The following is a 23,678-nucleotide window of genomic DNA, read 5'->3' as shown; positions in this document are numbered from 1 at the left end:
TGGGGTTGAGACATGTGAAAGGGCCCAGGGACCAATGCCTTATATATACTTGGAGAGAGAAAGAGAGAAGGAGAGATGGCCTCTCCTCTCTATATCTCCTTTTTCCTGAAATAAGTAGTGTAAATGCCCTTAAATTGGCATTATTCCTTTTACTTTTTACAAATATTACAGTCTTAAAGTCATCTGAGTATTGTCTTGCAGCTAGCATTGGGCAGTCCACTTATAGCCCTTGAGAATTCTAGAGCATAACCAAATCAATAAATGGTCACTATCACCTAATTCAGTTCTCAGTTCAATCCATTATTTATTGTCATCTCTTCAGAGTATGGTACAATTACAGGCCCAATGGGGTAGGTTGGAACAAAGAGAAGACACAAATGTACAGAGCTGAGGAAACAACACAGAAAAGTATGCTAAATTAAGGGCATAAGTAATATGCTGTGGGAAAGCAGGAGAATGCTGTAATTCTGAGTAGATGGTCAGGAAAGGCATCACGGAAGAGGTACACCATGCATTGCAGTGAGATTTTGAGTGGCAGAGGGCATAAAAGCAAAAGGAGCATCATAAATACAGAGATGAAGACTGGACAGCACCTGGCATATGGAGCAGTCATGTGATGAGAGAATTGCCTTAGTTTAACAATTTCCCCCTTTCTGGAAACATTTACTAATGGTCATTTCTGAGCTACATGGCCTTGCTGACTGATGCCTAACCCAATCCAGATTCCCATTCTAGGGTACAAAGATTTGAAACAGAGACACTCAGAGACAGAATATTGGTGGAGTAGTCACATATATACTAGCATTCTGGAGAATGAGCAGGGTCTACAAGTTCAGGCTTGGCTACCAAGGAATTCCTTAGATCTGCCCGAGTCTAGCCAACTAATTCCCCTTTTACTTAAGTTAGCCAGAGCTGGTTTTATACTACTTTCAACACAAAGTCTCTTCATTAATAAACCATGTTGAGGAAATGGTAGTGGTTGGACTGGAAGGAGAGTGAAGTCATGTGGTAGGAATTGCTTGAGCCTTGAATGTAGGACCAACGTGAGCCTCTACAGTCCAAAGGACAGAACTTAGCTCTAGTTTCATGTAAGAGGAGCCAAGAACAGAGAGGCTTTTGGTTTCTCAAAGCATAGAGCACGTATCTTGATCGCAAAGAAAAAGACCTGTGTCTCTTTTCAACCAAAATTCAAGTGTGCCACACTAGAGTAGTGCAATTCTGGGATGATCCTTGTCATACCATGCCATGGGGTAGATATGTTCAATCTTTCCTTTCCCTTCCCTTCATTGGTTGAAACATCCAGGTTTCAGTAAGGTTTCTGATTTAAAGGAATACTACAGTGTGTCCTCCTACATCAGAAATAATCACTTCTTTATTTTATAAGTCAAGGATTTTTGTGAATAAAAATTTCTCTCTAGCAAGACATACATATGGAAATTTATACATACCACAGTCCTATGTAATGAACTCATTATTGGAACCATTCTGTAAAAAAGGAGGAATAATGGCCATCTCTCCCTCTGATTATGTTTGGTTATCACAAGATCCATAGTTTGTAACAAAGGTTTATTTCAGGGAACTCTGAGACCATGGAGCCTGGCTGACCCAGGTCACATGGGAACCAACCACTGATATGACATTTAAAAAAGACAAGCAATTCAAGAGATAATAAAGCCTCAGAGGTTATCAAAAATGAAATTGGAGTGTGAGAGGTGATGACCAAGCTACTATGCTTTGCTTAACAATTTAGTATCCAAATGAGAAATGAGTCAAAGGTGCAGCTTCATCCATGACAAGATAACTGGGTGATGAGCTTTTGATGAAATTTAAAGGACCACGCTGAAACTGATGAGCAATCTTTTTACTATGCAGGTAAAAAAATGGCTAAATAATTAGGAAATGGGAGGGTTTCTGCTTAATAACGTAAGAGATTTAGGGTCTTCACCTTCTTAAGATCCTCTCACCACCTGTGCCCAGTATGAATTACACACTAGTATAGCATTCTCATTTGAGTTGGAGCATTAATATTGATGAGATGTTCTGACCCCAAAGAGAAATGAGATATGAAATCAAAGGAATTTATTTCCCAATATCTTAAAAATATTAAGGAAAAAAAAAGACAACAAATCAGAGTGTGATGTTCACTTGAGACGGAGTTTGCGTGGGGACTGGAGTGGGTAAATAGGTACTTATATCTCTTTCTGATAAAATTACCTTCTTGATGATGGCAACCAGGGTGGTACCAGGCTGAGAGAGGCAGACCCAAAATGAACATGCTAAGAACCAGGCAGCCACCAGCAAAGGAGGAAAAGAAGCCAAGACCAAGACTCCAGTAAGCTAGGAGGTGTGGTACTTGAAGGAGCCCCACCAATTTAGTGAACAGAAGTTGATTCCCTGATTAACCATGGCACTTAGTCCAAAAACGTACATCTCCAGCTCACAAGCCCCATCCTACAATCATGATTAACACTGTTCATACAAAAAAGTATTTAACATCATAAAGATACTCAAATATACTTAGTATATATAATGTATAATTTTAAGTATATTCTAGAGAATTTCTTGTTAAATTAGATTCTTTATATTGAATAAGACTAATATAAACTGTAGCCATGGAAATATGCTTATTATATCGAAGTGAATATTGCTCTAGTTATTCAAATAAGATTCTACCTGGAGTATAAATACACATTTTTTCTACTGGACAGTCCAGTTGAGTCTATTTCAGTAGCTAGGGTTCCTGTTACAGTGGAAAGGGCACCAATCCCAAGTAATGAGTTTTCCAAAGTGGAGTCATTACAAGTGGAGAAGTTCAATCAATACTTTGTATTATTTCAGAGAAAGCATAATTTATGAAGAGAATTGCTCATATTATATGTTATGTATGTATTTGTTATGATCAAAGAAGCCTGAAGCTTCATATTTATGAATTATATCACATGCAATAAGAATACCACCTACTAGGAGTTTACAATGTGCATTAATAGTATATCTATGATTTTATTTAATCCCCACAACAGCTCTATGAAGTTGCTATCTTTAGCATCCTCATTTTACAGATGCAGAAGCTGAGGTAGAGAGAAGACACCCAAATGACACAGTGTTTCATCCACAACTCAAACCCAATTTGCCTGATTCCAACATCTACACTGTTAAGTACGATTACAGTATCTCAAATAGGGTGAAGACATCTAAATTCTGCTTCTTCAGATAATTAAAATGTTTTTAAGAAGAAAATAACCATTCAGCATATTTCATGGCTAGTTATGGATGTTAAAATACCCAGATTACACATCAAACTACTAAATGGGTTAACAGACCAAATGCCATTTTGTAAACAACTTCCTTATTAGGCCTGAAGGTTACAGGGCTGTAAACTCACTTGGCACCTGATCTGAATTCAGGCTGCTGTTGTGTTGTCAGTTGTGCTGTATGACTTTGCATGGAGCCCCAGAGGAACTGCACTGAAAAATTAGCTGCTCAGTATAACAAATTGCCAGATGCTGGACTCAAGCAGGTACTGGCATTTCAAAGTACATGTGCAATTTGGGAGGAAATATCTCTGGCCCCCAGATCTTGAACTTTGTGTGTTACAAGCACAATGCTAAAAACTCGGGTTTTATTTCTTTTGATTAAATACGTGATCTTTTGTTTAACAAAACGCTTCTTAAAGAAAAAAACTACAGTAACACATTTTATTTTCTAGCTAAGTGTCACCTATTTTCTTCACAAAAATAAATTCTTCTAGTGGGTTACAACACTTGCTTTAAAAAATTTTGGTAGACTTTTCTTCCTAAAAGAATCCAGGTAGTACTCGAATCTGGAGAATTATTGCCTGGATTGCATAGTTGCAAATGGGTAAACACTACCTCAGAACTAGACTGTTTTCACAAGTAATACGAACATATCCTTTCCTGCTTTGACTGTCCCTCATCACCAAAATCCCTCACACCAACTTGCTGAAAACCAAAGTTGCAGGAAGATTCGTTCTGTTGACATAAGGTTTGGGTCTCAATTGAAATAGTAATGGGGAGCAAGAATCTCTCTTTTGAGAACAGATTTTCAAGTAAAAAATTAGGACAGATTCATTTACGAGGTGTTTGGGGGTAAACTGTTTCACAGAACTAAAAAACAATCACAAAGTGAGGCTGGGGCCAATCAGACAAAAATTGATGATTTAACAATTCTGCCCAGACTGTTCCTGACCACATAATCAAATCAAGCCCTCTAAGCAATGTAATACACACAGGAAAAGTCTGGTCACAAAACAGATGCTGGGCTGATCTGACCCACTGATTTTTGGATTTTGAAAAGATTTAACAAGATTTAAAATCTTCCTGTCTCATACAAAAATTGCTCTTCTTTCCAACTTGAAACTTCTCCAAACATACGACACTATTTTATTGGAAAGTAATTTTGGCCAAACCAGTAGATATAAGTTAATTTCAGTCTGGAAACTTAACTTCAATTTAGATCTAAGTACATGCTTTCACTAGTTCACAAAGATTGCCTCTTTGCCATGGTTTTCTTGATGAAGCTTAGCCTGCATCATTTGTCCCACCATCAATTACTGATCAGAATTTAAACACTTCTTGTCCTAAATCAAAGCTCCTCTGGGGCTTCCTTGTGCTTATGTTCTGGTCCTCACATGATTGCTTTCCAGTCCAGCTCTGAAAGCCTGGGTTGTAGACACACATATACCACTTCCTCTGGGCAAGTCATTTAACCAACCTGGCCTCAGTTTACTCATCTAAAGAATGAGGAAATCATCTACCTGATTCAGAGTGTTGTTCCGAAGATCAACTGAGATCATGCGTGAAAACTGCGTGATCACGATGTGAAAATTGTAAAGTGCGATAAAAAAATAGGTTAATAATTAATATTATTGTTATTCAATGTTCCATGCAAAACGTAGAAAAGATATAAAATTAACTTGAATTTTTTCTAGGTTTTAATTCATGAAAAGGTACCCAGCATGGATCCTATATAGTTATCTTTTTATTTTTTAATTTTCTCAACACACCGGAAAAAATATTCCTGAAAAAATAAATTCCGTAAAAATCTTCATTTAAAGTCATATTTGAGAACCATGGTGCAGCATGATAAAGCAGTTTTACCTAAAACCACACCAAAAATCCAGCTTCTCTTTCCCTTTTAAAGAAATATATATATATATTACATATACACACACACACACACACATATATGTTTGTGTGTGTGTGTGTGTGTGTGTACTTACATATTTCCAAAACTAGTTTTTCCTTTCAGGTAGTAAGATAAGGTCACATTAACTTATTGTCCTTACCTTCCATTACAATATTTGCTTTGGCAACTGTTTCTACAGTGTTCTACGTGATGTTCTTTCTCCCTCAGGTAAGTGATTTTGTCCTTTGTATATTACAGTCTGTCTCTCTTCTACTGAGAGTAGTTCCTTCAGGTAGTCAAATCTGTTCCCTGTTAATTTGCTTCCAAACTGAGTCGCCTTCGGCATGATGCCACTATGCAGTTTGCTAGTCATTTTAGGCGCTTGCAGGGTAAAGTCAAATGCATTCCTTTCCCTCCTCCTCCTCTTCTTCATTCTCTCACGAGCTGTTTTCCCCTTTCTCGTCTGTCTTGCTACATACCTGTAAAATTGCCTCAAAAGTCCTATTATGAAATCTAAAAATAACAAATGGACTTCTTTATATTCATGTGTTCCTCCTTACTGATTCTTCAGTCTAACACTCTCTTCTCTACAAATGGGAAACACTACCTAATCCATTCTCACCCTGTGTCTACCGTGACTCCTCCGAAATCTCATTTTCATAGTCCAATACTCACATCTTCAACTGTTTCTGGACAAATTTGGTTGTCATGGTATATCTACTTAAAGGAAAGCAAATAAGCCCAGAACACTATTTTCAGTGACTGCAGAACTATGGCACACAATGCAGACAACTTTTCACGTAAGTTGGGTGTAAAGACAATGTACAGACTCCATAAGAGAAGATTTTATTTCAAAAAGTAAATCTTCACCAGACCGAACACCTAAGTTTACAGAAAAGCAGTAAGACGCCATTACATTTATACAGCACCTTGAATAATCCAAAGGCAGCCTAGTGATATTACATCAGAAACAGTCAATCGGCTTATAAGACTGCCAAACGGTAGGAAAGTACCATGTGTCTATTGAGCCAGAAATTAAATTACAACTGAAGTTCCATTTCTTAAAGCTATTTTCACGCATCTAGAATTCTACCAAACAAAACAAGAAAAAAATAAGTTCGACATACACTTTTAAAGATGACTATGAAACTTCGGACTATAAATACAATGCTCCTAAACTTTTAAATGGCAGTCATCTGACACCAAAAGCAAAGGCAACAAAAGCAAAAATAAACAAATGGGACTACATCAAATTAGAAAGCTTCTGCACAGCAAAAGAAACCATTAACAAAATGAAAAGGCAACCTACCAAATGGGAGAAAATATTTGCAAATCACATATCCAAAATACATAAAGAACTTATGTAAGTCAATAGCAAAAAAAAAAAAAAAAATCCAGTTAAAAGATGAGCAGAGGATCTAAATAGACATTTTTCCAAAGAAGACATACAGATGGCCAACAGGTATATGAAAAGATGCTCAACATCACTAATCTCAGAGAAATGCAAATCAAAACCACAAGGAGATCACTTCACATGTGTTAGAATGGCTATTATCAAAAAGACAAGAAATAACAAGTGCTGACAAGGATGTTGAGAAAAACAAATCCTTGTGCACCGTGGCTGGGAGTGTAAATTTGTGCAGCCACTGTGGAAAACAGTATGGAGGTTCCTCAGAAAATTAAAAATAGAACTACCATATGATCCAACGATTCTACTTCTGGGTATTTAGTCAAAGAAAACAAAAACACTAACTTGAAAAGATAGATGCACCCTCATGGTCACTGCATCATTATTGACAATAGCCAGGATATGGAAGCAACCTAACTGTCCACTGATGGATGAATGGATAATGAAAATCTGGTGTGTGTGTGTGTGTGTGTGTGTGTGTGTAATAGTATTCAGCCATAAAAAAAAAGGGAAATCTTGCCACTTGCGATGATATGGATGGACCTCGAGGGTATTATGCTAAGTTAAATAAGTCAGAGAAAGACAAATACTGTGTTATCTCACGTATATCCGGACTCTAAAAAAATAAAAACCAAGGTCACAGATAAAAAGAACAGACTGGGGTGGGGGGTGGGGGAGCGGGGCGGCCAACCCAGTGGTGTAATGGTTAAGTGTGCATGCTGTGCTTCAGTGGCCTGGGGTTCCTGGGTTTGGATCCCAGGCATGGACCTATACATCTCTCATCAAACCATGCTGTGGCAGTGTCCCACATACAAAATAGAGGAAGATTGGCAGATATGTTAGCTCAGGGACAATATTCCTCAAGCAATAAAAAGGAAGATTGACAACAGATGTTAGCCCAGGGCCAATCTTCCTCACCAAAAAAAAAAAAAAAAAAAAGGAAGAAGAAGAACAGATTGGTTGTTGCTTGAGGCAGGGGGTAAGGGGAAGACAAAATGAGCAAAGGGGGTCAAAAGGTACAAACTTCCAGTTATAAAATATATAAGTCATGGGGATGTAATGTACAGCAGGGTGACTATAGTTAATAATACTGTACTCCATATTTGAAAGTTGCTAAGAGAGTAAATCTTAAAAGCTCTCATCACAGGAAAAAAATTTTTGTAACCAAGTATGGTGACAGATGTTAACTAGACTTATTGTGGTGATCATTTTGCAATATATACAAACATCAAATCATTATGTTGTACACCTGAAATATAATGTTACATCAATTACACCTCAATAAAAAAGGGAAGCCATCTTTCAATAATAGTTAATAGTTTTAAGAGATCAAGAAACTAAAATGAAAACCTGAATGCCAATCACCTTAAGCATTTCTAAAAATTAAATACACCCTATATATAGGTTTGGAAGTTAGCTTCAGATGTGGTTTCTTAATACAAAGAAAATTCATAGGTAAAACCAACACAGGTGGGGGGTGGGGAGGAGCTCAGTCTATTTGATTTGGAGGGGTGGACTGATTTGCTGGATTTGGGTTTTTGGGGTCGGGTGAGGGGGCTTCACAGGGGAACAATTTTTTTCTGATAATGGAAAGTAACTGAGTAGACTTCAAATGGTAGTGTCTTCCTTGAGATATTTATAGGTAAGTTATAAAATACCTTTTACAGAATGTTATCATTTTGTGAGTGGCGCTCAGCTCAACAACATCCAGCCTACACCCCTAGCAGGTCCCTCAGTGTACTATTCCAGTTAATTTTAAATTGTTCATCCTTCTCTTCCCATTACTCTAGCGTACTGTAGGACTGATCACACATATCACATGCAATGGTAACAAAAGATAACATTTACGCAGGGTTTGCTAAGTGCCAGACACAATTTCAGGTATACCATATCAGGCAGCAACTATTATTTATACTCACTTTTCAGATCAAGAAACTGAAGCACAGAGAGATTAGTAACTTGCTCAAGGTCACACAGTTTGTGGCATGATCAAAACACACGGATAACTACATCAACTCTAAAATATAATGAAATAAATTTACTGTATGTTAAAGATTTGTTTAATTCTGCTCCAAGTAGTATATTCTATTGTTTTAGATTCATTCCCTTTACTACTTAAACTAGGTTTTTTTTATATTCATTTATAGCAAGATTTTACTACATATATTAAACTTACCACTGGGTTCAAAACACCTGGTTCTAACGAGGTCTATCTTAGTTACTGTAAGAAATGTAGTATACAAGGTAGAGGCATCTTTTCATAAATATTTCCTTCATAGAAGGAACAAAGAAACATTTCCCAAAAGTTATAGAATTTATGAATTTCAGTTATACATTATGTTTGAAATAGGTATATTCATATATGATTTATAAATAATATTTAAGTATGCACTAGCAGAATAAAGCCTATTACTATATAGTAAATAAACAGACACAGTTCTATTCAATACATAGAAGTCATCAAGCAGATAATATTTTTTTCATTAAACACTGAATCATTGTGACCTGCCAGCAGCACAAAATAAATTAATGTTTAATATTTAATACTACGTGATGGCAATACTAAACCAAATGTGTATTTTAAATTTTACATTATTTGACATTTCAATTTTAATTCAAAAGTATTTCTAAAAGAGTTGAAAATGTGTCCCTGAAAGTAGTTTAAATTTAATAAGTGTTTCTGGTTTTTTAAGGCCACCTCATAGTCACAGCATTTTACCCTTTAATGATGATTCAAATCCAATTTCAGAAAATGTGGGGAATTTTTAGCATTAAAGATATAATAATCTTAAACAAAGACATTAAAAAATATAGAAAGGTCATCAATATGACCTATGGGATTTAAACAATTATATAAAATGTTCGGTTTAAATATCAAAGTTTTTAAAATGGTTAACTCTGTAGACAAAGCACAAAACACAGTAAAATATGAATTGATCTTATCAAGTACAAACACAGTTTTGCATCTAGTATCTTTCAAACTAGTAATTTTTCACAAAAACAGCGAGAGGGTCTAAAATAAATCAGTTTACTATAGTCTGGAAGGAAAACCTATCATTTTCTCTTCCTGTTAGGAAAAAGAGGAAAAAGGTCTTTAAAATGAGTGGCATTCGGTACACATGGGCACACACAGCAGCCAGTGTCACATGTACATCACATCCCTTTGGTATCACTCAGCTTTATTTCTGTCGATTTTCACTTAGGAGGAAAGAATGCAATAAATCTGTTTATAAGAACCATATTGTGTGTAGATGAAGTGAGTGAAAAGTAGCTGTTGAAATTTCAATACCTGCACCTCTCTTTCTGTATCCAAAGCATTATCCAATAATAGAATTCTGCTGCTCCTGCTCATTCCCCATGTTCTCTTGTTATTATAGAGGGCATCTAAATGTAAAAATATTTAATGACATTAAGCAGTAACTTTGTGAAGATTTTCTTCTCATTGAACAGGATGAGAAGAATTAAACACGAGTGCAGAAGCAGGTGAGTGTGTGGGTATGTTAGTATGTGTGTTTTCTTCTTAGAGCCCAAAAGCCCTTTGGATTGTTAGTGAAGCTCAGACAGAATTTTAAAGTAAATAGAGGGATATGACAACTAAAGTCCAACTTTACAATGCATGAGAATCTCATTCTAAACTCGGACACTCCTTGAGAACAGGGATAATGTGTTATTTATTTTTCACTATTTGACTAACAATTATTAACCATGTAATATGTCCCAGACACAGTCCTGGGAAGATTCTCATAGTTTAACTCATTTAATCTTGACAACAATCCCTCTGACGTGGATTTTATTACCCCTTATTTCACATGAGGAAACAAACTTAGAGACATAACTAATTTGCCCAGTTTAGACAGACCACAATTTCAACTTCAGCCTTCCTTTCAGATAACAAATATTTCTTAAGGACTTTCTGCATATACCAGGCCCTATGCTCAGCACAACACCTACCCTACAAGTCCATTCTCTTCTACTGCACCACACAGCCAGTCCCTGACACCCAGCACAGTGCCTAGCCCACATAGGTTCTCAATGAAGGCTCACAGAATTACTGGATTAAGTAAGTTACTTGTCTCTACAAAAAAACATTTAAAGAGATATTTGGGTCTAGGTTTATATTATCTTAAAACATCTTTCTATTCAACACTAAAACATATATTTGAAAAGATTATTTAATATTTTATTAATTGAATATTTAATTAATGCTAATTAATTATTAATTTATTAATCAAATATTACTAGTGTTATTTAAAAATCATTTTTAAAAGGGAAATTATTTCACTGATCATGAGCACCCAGAAAGCCCACATCAAGTAGCAAATGCCTGCACTTCAAACTAGCACAATCATAGAAAGCAAGTGTGGTGCAGTATAACACGTGCAGTATGATACACCTTCTCTCAACCAAGTGTGTAAATAAACCACCACACGTTATCAAACTATTTCAAGAATATGTGATCTGAAAAGCCAATTCGACTGCAAACATCACATAGATATGGTCTTCTAACGCATTTTCACAGACTCAAGGCACAACACAGTGTTGGCCAAAAAGGCAACCTAAGGAAGCCATGTAACGTAAAGATTAATGCATGGGTTACTCCACAGTCAGACATGGAGGAGTTTGAAAGCTACCTCTGCCATTACAAGTACCTCATCTTTGGCAAGTTATTTCTCTTCTCTGAGCCTCAGTTTTTGTATTGTTAAATGCAGATGATTATAATCACACCTAGCCTACACTTCAGGCTTTTTGAGGACTAAATGACACGACGTATATAAAATATTTAGCACATGCCCAGGGCTCATTAAATATTAGTTTTATTTTGGAGTAGGAATTAGAGAGGCTGAGAAATAAATCTTCTGGTAGACATGGGGTTGAGCATACTAGACATCAACCACCTTCCTTCTACTCTCTAACATGTAAAGCTTCTTAGTAAACAGGAAAAGGCCTGCTCCTGAACCAGCTGATCTTCATAATGTGGGATTTCAGAAAAATCGCCTTATTTTTCTTAATTTAACAACATCCTGCTTAAAATATACACACACACTTTTTCAGACTACCATTCAAAATACCACTTATGATATAACTTAATAGTAAAAATGGGAAAATTACCTATTTTATTCTGTATGATTCATGTTCCCTCAACAAATTATGCCTTTTATTCTAAAAAGAAAATACCAATTCTTTCCAAAGGCATGATCGAACCCAAAGAGTAGTGATAAATGTGAACATTTAAAAAAATGTCTCAGAAAAATAAATTATACTAAACACTTATTCATATGTTAAATGAAAAGGTATAAGATTGTAACTGGCTTAAATATATTCCTCCTTCTTAGGTGGTACACAATTAATCTTTTATCTCCAAATTACTTTAAGCCAATTGCTTAGATGTAAGATGTCTATACAACCAACACATCTATCAAACTTTTAATGTCTGAGTCTTAGCCAAAAGACCATATTACCCCAGTACAAGAGAAAAAAATGTTTTGTTTTTTTAACTTTATAATCTACATGGGGAAACTCAGTTTAGAATACGGGCTTCTGAGGGAAGCCAAATATATGGAAACTTTTCCTTTTAGAAGTAAAATCTGTTGTGTCTTAACCAATATATCTTGTCTTATTCTATCACTTCAATATTCATCTTCTTTTTAATAAATATATCAATTGTTCTGGATACAATAATTCAACAATGTCATCATCCCAAGGGCTCATTTTAAGAACATTTTTGAACAAGCAGTAGCAAACAGCAACAAAGCATAAGGTATATCAAGGCTAAAAACTCATATTATCACCTACAAAAGAAAGTTGCCAAAACTTGGCACAGGTACACTAAGTCAGCAGAAGTGATAGGTCTCAACAGCCTGGGCAATATTTAGCTAGTAGAGTCAGACATCAGACATCTACGCATTCAGCTCAATATACCATAGTGAAGGTTTGCAAAACTGAAACAACAGCTCTGCAAGAAGCTGAGAGAGCAGGCAGTTAGGAACAACTGTTCAACAGGGTAATCCTTGAAGACTGGCAATTGTTCTGAGGTAGTACAGAAAGAAAATGAAGCAATTAAAACAAATCAAACACCCCCCTCTCCAATCTATCTTCACATTGCTACCAGATGGGAAGTACAACTCTCACCATGTTATTCTCCTACACAAGAAAAGAGCTCCCTAATCTGTAGTGCACAGGTTTTCAAACTTTGCTTCATGGAACCCCAATAGTTCTGCTGAGGTGCCAGGATGGCCTTAATGAGAGAAAGGGAACATTCAGGGAGGGGAGGAATCTAGTGTCTCTATCAACCAAAGTAACTACATTTTTATCTTTCTTATACACTGGAGTCTTGTTGTACAAATGTGAGAAGAAAAGTGCTGATAAATAAGAATTGGAAGTGCCTGTCCTGAGACCATGGGTTCCATCTTCTCCGGCTGGTGTCAGGGACTTCCATAACCAGATGCTACTCTACCTTCAAGATTTACTTCTCCCAACTTTCCCAAACACTCTGTCCATTCCAGTCAATACAACTGGGCTCTAGAAGTTCCATGTGCATTACCTCTTCAGCCACTAATCCCATTGTCAAGAAAGCCTCTTTGCTTGCCTTGGTGTACCTTGTTCAATCCAACATATTCTACACAATTTCTGTGGACCTAATGCTTTGTTAAATTAGATACATCCCTACCTTGAAGCAGCTTTCAATTTAGTGGATAAGAAAACAGACAAAACAATTAACACAATATAAATCAAAATAAAATCAATGTTAAATAGAAGGCCAAAGTCCTAAAACTTCTGAGGGAAAATGAAGGGAAAAGCAATTCTTTCTACTGGAATCAGAAAAGGTGAGAGGATGTGAGGCTGGATCTTGATGGACTTAGACAGAGAGTATAGTGAAGAGTAAATCCGTACAGCATAAACATACAAAAGCAAAAACAGGTCAAAGTACTGGGCATATTCTGGGGATGTACAGGCAGGTATGTGGCTGAAGTAGGGTGAATACAGCACTGTTACAAACTAATCTGGAAAGAAACTTTGGAATCAATTCATTAAAAGTCTAGAACACATCAATAAAAATAATCCCTAATTTGATATAACACTCTACAGTTTAAGAAATAATAATTTAAAGCATAAAAACATAATGATTTTAAAGCATAAAAAGTAGTTCCCATCACTCATCAGAGTAACCCAACCAAGTAAGCAGGGCAAATATTATCAACCTCACTTTACAGATGAGGAAATTGAGGTCAGCAAGAACATTAATATTTACTAAATATCTACTATGTAACCAAGTCCTTTGCAAGGTGAGTGGCAAACATTATGACCTTCTGGGCTGAAGAATTATCATCACTCCAATCTTATAATTAGGAAAACAAGTTCAGAGAGGTTGAGATATGCAACTAGTATGTGGCAGATTTAGCAATAAGATCAAATCACGTTTCCAAATCATGCTCTGCTATGACAAAAGGCTCCACTTTATGATGGAGAAAAAAAAAAAAAATGTGGGAGGGAGGCAATTTTTAGCGGCTTTTGAGGAGAGCAGTAACAAGATCTGAACTATTTTTATTTTTTATTTATTTCTGGTGAGGAAGATTGGCCCTGGGCTAACATCTGTTGCCAATCCTCCTCTTTTTGCTTGAGGAAGAGTGTCCCAGAGCTAACATCTATGCCAGTCTTCCTCTGTTTTATATGTGGGACACCGCCAAAGCACAGTTTGATGAGCGGTGTGTAGGTCCACGCCCAGGATCCAAACCCATAAACAGTGGGCCGCCAAAGTGGACTGTGCAAACTTAACCACTACGCCATGTGGCTGGCCCCTACTTTTAAAAAGGACTCTTAGAATAGTTTAGTGGTTACCAGAGGTGAAGGGGGTTGGGGAGTGGGCACAAGGGGTGAAGGGGCACATTTATATGGTGACTGACAAATAATAATGTACAACTGAAATTTCACAGTTATAAACTATTATGACCTCAATAAAATAAAATTTTAAAAAAGGGACTCATAGAGCATTTCAAAGAATTGGTTAGAGAAGAAAAATAGCAGATTACCAAAGTAATTCAGATGAGAAACCCGAGCCTGAAATAAAGCAGAAGCAGTCAGGATAGTGCAGCAGACGAATGTGAATGTGAGCCACACAGTGGAAGCGACAGCAAAAGGCTCGACCCCAGTCAGATATACAACTGTTATCCAAGTCCCATGATTTCCTCCTTTTTCTAGACTCTCACTACCCTTTTTTTTTTTTTTTTAAACATTGGCCCCTGAGCTAAGGTCTGTTGCCAATCTTTTTTTTTCTTTCTGCTTTATCTCCCCAAATCCCCCCCATATATAGTTGTATATCCTAGTTGCAGGTTCTAGTTGTGGCATGTGGGATGCCACCTCAGCGTGGCCTGACGAGTGGTGCCATGTCCGTGCCCAGGATCTGAACCAGTGAAACCCTGGGCCACCGCAGCAGAGCGTGCGAACTTAACCACTCGGCCACGGGGCTGGCCCCTCACTACCCTTCTTGTGAGTACCACATGGTTAAGCATCTCCTGGATTACATCAAATCTAAAATGCCACTGATTTTAAGACATTCTATTATTTACAGACCACTAAGAAAACATGCTGTCAATTAACCTATAACATGCCATTGAGTTTAAAACACACACTGACTTCAGACATTAAAAAAATTTGAAAAATGTGCCTCTTAGAAATGAAGAATCACAGTAACTTTTCTATATTTTTTCCAGTATGAGTTTATTCTCACATCTCTTTCAAGGAATAGTTTTTAATGCCACGGGCACTAATATAATGCAGTGCTTTATAATCATTCTGTGAAGACTGCATGCAGTTTTCACAGGCTAAGAGCAGGCAGTCTGGACAAATCCTTCTCTGTCCAAAACTTGAAGGGATTATTAATTCCTGAGATCTAGCTGGTTACTCTTCTGCATTACCTGTTAGTGACTCTGCTGTAAAAGAAAAAGTGACAGTAAGCATTTACAAAGAAAGATGATGGTGGCAGTGGTGGTGACAGGAATGGTAACTGCTATTTACTGAGTGCTTACTATGTTCTCAACACTTCAGATGGACTTAGTTGCTTAATTCTCATAATTCTATGATGCATAGAGTACCAGTGATCTAATTATTAGATGAAGAAGCAGTTTCCAACTGCTATTTTTGAAAAAATAAAAACGTATGGGCCGGCCCTGTGGCCGAGTGGTTAAGTTTGCACACTCTGCTTCAGTGGCCCAGGGTTTCGCCGGTTCGGATCCTGGGCGCAGACCTATGTACCACTCATCAAGCCATGCTGAGGTGGTGTCCCACATGCCACAGCTAGAAGAACCTACAACTAGAATACACAACTGTGTGCCGGGGGTCTTTGGGGAGAAGAAGGAAAAGTAAGATCTTTAAAAAAATAAAAAACAAAAACCTAGAGGAGAGTGACTTTTAAATCAAAGGTGCCTATGATGAGAAATACACCTAAGAAATAATCCTGCTAGCTTTTGTTTTCCCTGATTTTGTAAAGCATTAACTCAAGACCAGTTAATCACTCTTGCATAGTTCTTTATTGACAATGAATCAGACTGAGGCTTCTGATCAGCATATATTTATTTCTCTTTTTTTAGAATAAACTCATTTCATAAGTATGAGCCAGCAGAAAGAAATAAGAGATAAACTCTGGAGAGTCCACAGTCCTCATTGTTAAAGAACACATCTTTCAGGAATAATTGCATGTCAGCAAGTCTCAATATAAACATGAAACAACAATGAAAGCCCAGTAAATCAGGAGGAGGAATAAACATGTCATAAACATGGTGGCATTCTGTGACCATCACGTATGTTAACAAATGAGCTCATCGTCCAGCTTGTATAAGCCCTCTCCTTTGGGGGCATGGTGATGAACCAAAGAATCAACAGAAAATACTCCCACAGTGTTTGCTTTTTTAAGTAGGATTATGCGAAAGCAACTGAGAATTACTCCCATTCCCTTACATTGACAATGTGCCAGTTAATGAGAAAATGGATTTCCCCCCATGGTATTGGGTTTAAGAATCTTCTGTTCTGCGTTAGTAAACCTTGCAAAATATTTTTAACACTTAAGGTCTACATATTGGCCATTTATAAAAAAGCAGATGCAACTGACTCACCTCCTTAGAGTCAAACTCTAAACCATCCTTACCTTGATAACTCGGTTAATCTGAAGTAGCTGAAGAATGAAAATTTACACGTTCTCTACTAAATTAGGATCAATAAAGATCAACAAGTTTGTGTGTCTGAAACTAAATAATAAACAAAATCTCCTCTTTGTCTATCCCACTCAATGCCAGTAACCCCACTGTATCCCACTGTACCCCAATGTGAGGCACACCCTTTGAGGCCCAGGGTTAAGTCCTATCTCCTTCACAAAGCCTCAAAGTTCCTCTGTTTGCTCTTTAACTGATCTCACCCTTCCCAGGTCTGCCACTGTACTTAGTAGATAAACTTAATAACATAATAGCCTATATTAACGACTCAATAAATACTGAATAAATTCTATGCTACCACTATCAGAATTAATTTAGTCCTCTTTATATTGTAATATTGATATTATATTCTTATTTTCTAGATTAGGAGACTGAGGCTCAGAAGTGAAAAATTGGTGGTAAGTAATAGAGTAAGAATTGGAATCGAGATCTAATTTATACATTCATATTCTTTCTACCATACTATAGCATAACTTGAATTTATTCTGTCAAGTATTATTCTTGAATGATCCTAATAGTGTTGGCTTAACATTTCCAGGACATTACTTGTAAAACTGAATTCTGATGTAGCAGAGAGCCAAGGAGCAAGGCTGACACTTTAGTTACTGGCTCTCTGTATGTCAGAGAGAGATGCTTTATGTTGTGTTCCCACGGGATCTGACTGACTCTCAGACTGCCTGTGTCTGTGGTGAGGCTTTCTATTTCACAGGGTTTACCAGCTAGTCAATAAAACTTGGAAGAATTTAGACTGGAGAGATTCTCAGCCTGAATTATCGAAAATCCTGAGTTACGGAATTTTTTTCAAAGTCACTGTATTACTTTCAAATACATACAACAATTTAGCCATTTTAAAGCAAGAAACAAACACACACATTTGGAGAAAGGAATCCACAACATCCAGCAATGGTGGATTGAAGAAAGAGGCCAAGAGTAAAGCACTGGGTTAAATTTCGATGAGCTCACATCAGTGTTTTTTATTATATGACTATGGTCTTTCTAGAAAAGTCAGGCATTGTAAGAAGCCCAGATGTGAAACTTAGAATAATAAAACCAAGGAAGAATACATCAGAGATTTGTAAACTTTAGATAATATGGAAATAGTTAAGTATTGGAATCATAGAAACAGTAAGATACAATAAATGTGTTATTTTAAACCACTAAGTTTGTGGCAATTTCTCACTTAGAATAGAAAACTAACATTGGCAGAGGAGATACTGAAATAGTTAAAAAGAAAAAACTTAATGCACCCAATAAAGCAGGCTTTTTCAGAACACAGGTGCTAGGCAGAGCTACCTGTCTATTGCTCAAACCCTACAGCCACTTCTTAGTTCAACAAGTAATGCTGCCCTCAGTTCCTTCCTGATACCTCGACACGACCACATTAGTCCAGCATCTCCAGGCCCTAAAGTGTTACTACACAGACCCCACTAAAGTCCCTAAGAGCACTGCAGGGAGCATGTTACCTATTGTCCTTTCAAGCCAATGCCCTATTCCCTCTAGGGAGACTCTCACTGTCTTGGCTCTAAGTGGCCCCAAAACACATGGCCCAGAACAATCCCAAAGAGCCACTGAAGCCAGGAGGGGAGTTGCTGTGACCCCGCTGTGCATGGGGTTCTATTCTACAACTAAACAAGTGGGGTGTAGACAAAGGCAGGTTCTTAATTTCTGTATTACATTTAGCATTAAGCTCAAACATGCAGAATAGTGAAGACACACACAGTATGGAGAGAAAAGACAGTGTGGTATCACAAAAAAGAACATCATAAGAAGTCTGAAGTGCTCTGCTAGCAACAGCCCTGCCCATGATGCATCTCACAGACTCCCATAAAATGAGGGGCTTATGACCCTTAACATGTCTTCCAGTTCTAATACTCTATCATTCTACAGTCTTAAAATAAGAATCTTTAGTTCAATGATTATGCAGGTAACAAGGAGTTTCTATCTTGAAAAGAAAGGTAAACTAAGGCATCAAGAAAACAACTGTTTTATCTGCTAAGAGTACTTATTCTCAGTAACAAAGATTAGCACACAGGACTCTGAGTTTTTAGCACACATTGTATTCGCCTACTCTTATAAATGTCAACCCCATACATTCAGGTTGCAAAGAAAAGACCATTCAAATCCTCTAAAATAACCTCCAGCTATTATATGTATTCCTTTGTTATTTACTTGAAGTTTAGTGCCCAGAAGTAATAATTTCATGTCCAGTTTATTATTATAAATATAACTGTGAAATACTGACATTTCACATGCAAGCTATGACTGGCACTAACTTATCCTTATGATCAGCTGGCAAAAACAAAAAACCAGACATAAATTAAAGTATTATGTTATAAAGCCTACCAAGTAACTAAGATCAAAGAAACGCACATTGTATTTCCAGGCTTCTTCTAGCATATATCAGTACGAAATAGTCAGTGAGGAAAATAACTCTGGCTGAAAGTCCTTTGCTGCCATGTCAGAGAAAAGAGAGCTAACCCACCTACTTTCCATAGTTTCTCTTCTGTCACTAACAGTATTTATCATCCATTGAAAATGGTTAAAGATTTCTACCTAAATTTTTGGACATTCTCTCCCACAGCTTGAAAGTAAAAAGCTTATATTTGGACTGTACATTTCAGTTTCTATTCTCATTCCAGTTTACAGAGAAGTAAAAAATACTATGCTTGCAGCTTACACTGGTATTAAACTGACCCCTGCTGGCCTCATCCTTTCTGTTTCTACATGTATCAGATGCTGCAACAGCTAACTGCACCCTACAGCTGAACCTGCATCTGATCAGACTGCCTTAGCAAGAACACGACGTAGGAAAAAGATGGTTAATCCCACCACTGCAAGTGGAAGGAGGCCTTCCTTCCTCAGAGCTTTGGTTATTTTATTTGCAGAGACCTAGCAATTAAAATCACACTTATTCCACAGAAGAGTTTCCTAGAACCTACTGAGTTATTCAAAAATTCATTCATTCAACCAACATTTACAAACTCCTCAAAGACCAGGGAGAAGCAAAGATGCTTAGAGTTACAGCACCTGCCCTCCAGGTACTCACAGGCACTTATGAGTCATTCAAAAAAAAATACGTTTGAGAAGTAAATTCTAGAATCTGATTGGACACTACAATGGTGAGAAGCAAGACTACCATAAAGTTGGTGGCATATCCTGCCTCTTGGGACTCAGTTCGCTTGAGATTGTTCACTAAACCAGCCCAGGAAAATCTGATCTCTTCCTTCTTTATGAACCTCCTGTCCTTTATGAATAATGGCTGCCATTTATTGATGACTTATTATGTCCCAGGGATTGTGGCTAAGTGCTTTCCAGACACTATCCTATTCGCCTCACTTGATAATTCTATGAGATAGGTATTTTTATCCTTATGCCTATTTCATGGATAAGGAAAGCTCTAGTCTAATACTGATCAAACAACTCTATCATGTTTTTCTTTTAAACAGACATTATTCCTCTATAAGTGAGTGAACATCTTAAGCATAGGAGACCATGTCATTATCATCTTCATATCCCCAGAACCTAGCACATTCCCAGTACCTGGTACTCAAAAACTGTCTGCAGAACATATGAATGGAGATATTATTGAGTGAATGTGGCTTCTAAATGCGTACCATGTTCATGATCTGTGCTCAATCACTGAGAAAGTAGCGGAGGAAAAAAGAGAAGAGGGAAAAATTTTGATTCCTGAACACGGACATCCATACTTACAGCAAGAAACAGAAAAGCACCAAGACAGGAGTAAAATGCTGTGGAAACACAGCTTGCCACTAGTTGGTTAAAAACTAAATAGAAAAAGAGTCCTACATCAGAGGATGATGACACACACAGGTGCCAGACCTTATTGGAACCCGAAACCTATTAAAGAGGAGGAAGAAGAGAGAAGGGAGAATTTAGTTAAATTCTAATCTGTTTTTGCAAACACACCTACAAAATCAATGGATCTGACAAATACTTCTGCAAGATATGTACGATGAGAATCCAATTTTGAAGGACCAGATATGTAGATGATACTTATATAGACTATAGCACTAGTCAGTTAAAAACCAAACAGCAAAAGGACTCCTACCTCAGAGGATGATGACACACACAGGTGCCAGACTTCATTGGAACCTGAAACCTATTAAGAGGAGGGAAAAGAAGAGAAGAAAAAAGAAGAAAATCACAAAATCACGGAAAGAAAGAAAATCATGAAAACAAATACAATGTAGAGATCCAAAAATTCTGTTACATTCCCCCAAAAGCCAATGTATTTATTTTTCTTTTCCTTACTTCCCTTATTTTTCAACATCTCTTTCCTTGCCATTTCAGACAAATGAAGATAAATGAAGTACAGTAGTTAAACTTCTTTGTTTGGATACAAATGATCTTTTGTATCAACAGTATTGTTATGTAAGCACTTTTAATATTGCTTCTAGCAGATGAGACTTCTGCTTCAACATATGTTATGGGAAAAATGATAAAAATGTATTCATGACTAAAATGACTAAACAGTCAACAAAAAATGCCTGGAAAATATTATAAATGAATCTGGTTTTCTGTGGTTGTTAACGAGCAAGGTAAAACTGAAGATCTAATATCTCTCCTCAAACAGGAATGAGTAACTCCAGATTCTCAGGATTATCAATACTTTCTATGTCATCCTCCCCTACAGCAAACCACTGCTGCAAAATCAGTCCTTAAGAGGGACTGGAATTTAACCTCTAATTCCTGCATCTTCCCTGGTACAATAAAAGCATGAGATAGAGGAAATAGAGTTCTTATGCTCAATAGAGTTCTGGTCACCTTAAACCTCTAAAGCTGACTGAGGGAACCTGTAGCCCCATAGAAAATAAAGCAGTGGTCAAGCTTCTGGGCTCTCGATTCAGAACGCCTGAGTTCAGACCGAAGTTCTACAACTGTAATCTTGGGCAAGTCACCTACCTTAAGCAATCAAATATAATAAGATTACCTAGATTGTAAAACCAAGCTATCAGATGCAAAGAGTTTAGCATACTACCTGGAAGACAAGTGTTCAATAAGCATGAGCTATTATCATTATTAAAATCCCTATATGACTTCCATCCTTAAATCTTACTTAGCCTGGACTCTCAATCTGAACAAAGAGATAGGACCTCAGAATCTGTGCTCTAGCTAAACTGGGCTTGAAATGTGTTAAATGAGTCCAACTTGCCTTCCTTCTTCCCTTTTCCCTTCATGCCAATAATTAGCACCACAGGAAAGGTTCCTTTGCTTAGACATAAATGAAGCTCCCGTTCACATATACTTGTGTATGTCTTATATGGTAACTAGAAGTCTCAAATTAACCAACATGGTCCAAATTTCAAATATTCTGCCCCACTTGTCCCTTAACGACACTTGCTTCTGTGAGAGCAGAAAAAATATAACCACCACACCTATAACATCAAAAGCACACGATCATTCGTGCACACAACCGACAGCATGCACAGAAATCTACCAGGATCTCTGCTTGCCGAATCTTTGGAATTTATATCTCCCACTCTTCCAACTATCCAGTCATAAACAAAGACTGCAGCACACTCCAGCTTTCAGACCCCACGACAACTGTGACCTGCACACAACCTTCAGCTCAACCATTCAGAACAATCCAGCTTCCAATAATTGATGAAAAAATAACAAAAGGAGGTGTTTACATCAGATTAACGTTCAGTGCTTAAATTTAACACGTCAATATTTAAGTAAAATAGTAAACCAACTAACAGAAAAATTAAACACTGTATATCGCTCTTGAAAAAAGAGTGCATATATTTCTTAGAAATGAAGTCCTGCTAGAGAGGCTCCCTCCATGTCACCTGCAGCCTTAAACACGTCTTCAGAGGCAACATCAGGAGTGTTGGTGAACACGCTGCAAACTGGTGTACAGGCCATCAGATGCTGCACGTCAGCAATCCTTCAGCTGTTAGATTAAGATTTCCCAACAGGCGAGGGCTGCAGTACTTCTGCATCGAGCATCTGGTACAGTGTCACAAATGCAGAACAAAGATGCAGCAGGCTCAGGGCTCTTTCAGCTTTTCTTTGACATCTGCAGCATGCAAACACTTATCTTCCAAGGGTCACCTGGTCTACAAGGTGAATTCTCCCAATAGCATGAAACGTGAGCAAAATTTCCATCCTCTGAGGTCTGACTCTAAAGCAAAGCTTCCACCCTACAAAAACCTTAATGAAAGATAATAATAAAACCTTTCCTTCTGGCACTTGCCAGCACTTTTTTTTTTTAAATCTGACAATCACAAATCACCACCATGCCCACATCAATGCCTCTTACAAGCAAATATTTTCCAGTCTTGGGAAGTCCAAATTTACTTAAAATTTGCCATACAAATTATTTCCCCAAGTTTCACTCAATGTAAACTTTTGAGTATGACAAGACTGACACAAGTTCTATACTCACATTCTGAGAAAATTAGTGCTTGTTTTTTTTTACCAACTCTTATAATGTCTGAAAAAGACTATTTTAGAAATTTGTATGTAGTAATGACTTCCCAATAAAGCTGCAAATACAGAGATGCTGTTTTCATTCATCTCTGTATACTCAGCACCTAGCATAGGGCCTGGCACATACTAGACACTCAATATTTGTTGCCTCTCAAACACCTGATAATCAGACTTTTTGAATTCCAAATTCAAACAGAAATATTTTCTCCCATTGACCTTTATTATAAAAGTAGAGTTGTATATCTTTGGAAAATATTTGACCCCAAGACATAACTTAATAAAATTACATCTTAAAAAGCAACAATCATTTTAGAACTTCAAGAATATTAACTGATAAAATACTAATAAAGACAATCCTCAAAAGTCTGATATTTAAAGTCCAAAGTTGTTCTGAACTTAAAATATATTTTCTTATATAAATGAATGTTTGAATAATGATTACATCAGATGAGCTAAAGATTTCAAGT

The 23,678-nt window shown here is 37.0% G+C and overlaps 1 protein-coding gene across 4 annotated transcripts in view; it reads right to left on the bottom strand.

Annotated features, from left to right (window-relative positions):
• The window catches only part of SMYD3 (SET and MYND domain containing 3), a 669,850-nt gene that overhangs the window by 416,857 nt on the left and 229,315 nt on the right, over positions 1–23,678 (bottom strand). The window contains exons 1-2 of one of the 4 annotated variants that reach the window (XM_070501460.1): positions 22,569–22,824; positions 20,825–20,875 (exon numbers count right to left, since the gene is read on the bottom strand). The exons of 2 other annotated variants lie outside the window; for them this stretch is intronic. In XM_070501460.1, the coding sequence (XP_070357561.1) occupies positions 20,825–20,875; positions 22,569–22,601 (84 nt within the window). In that variant the 5' untranslated portion in view covers positions 22,602–22,824. Of the gene's footprint in view, positions 1–20,824; positions 20,876–22,568; positions 22,825–23,678 lie in introns of those variants that run through there. One more of the 4 variants, XM_044762763.1, reaches the window with a different exon arrangement.

Source organism: Equus asinus, chromosome 30, assembly GCF_041296235.1.
Source record: "Equus asinus isolate D_3611 breed Donkey chromosome 30, EquAss-T2T_v2, whole genome shotgun sequence".
NCBI classification, from domain to species: domain Eukaryota; kingdom Metazoa; phylum Chordata; class Mammalia; order Perissodactyla; family Equidae; genus Equus; species Equus asinus.
Note: the sequence above shows the minus strand (reverse complement) of the source record. Positions and strands in the feature narration are given on the sequence as shown.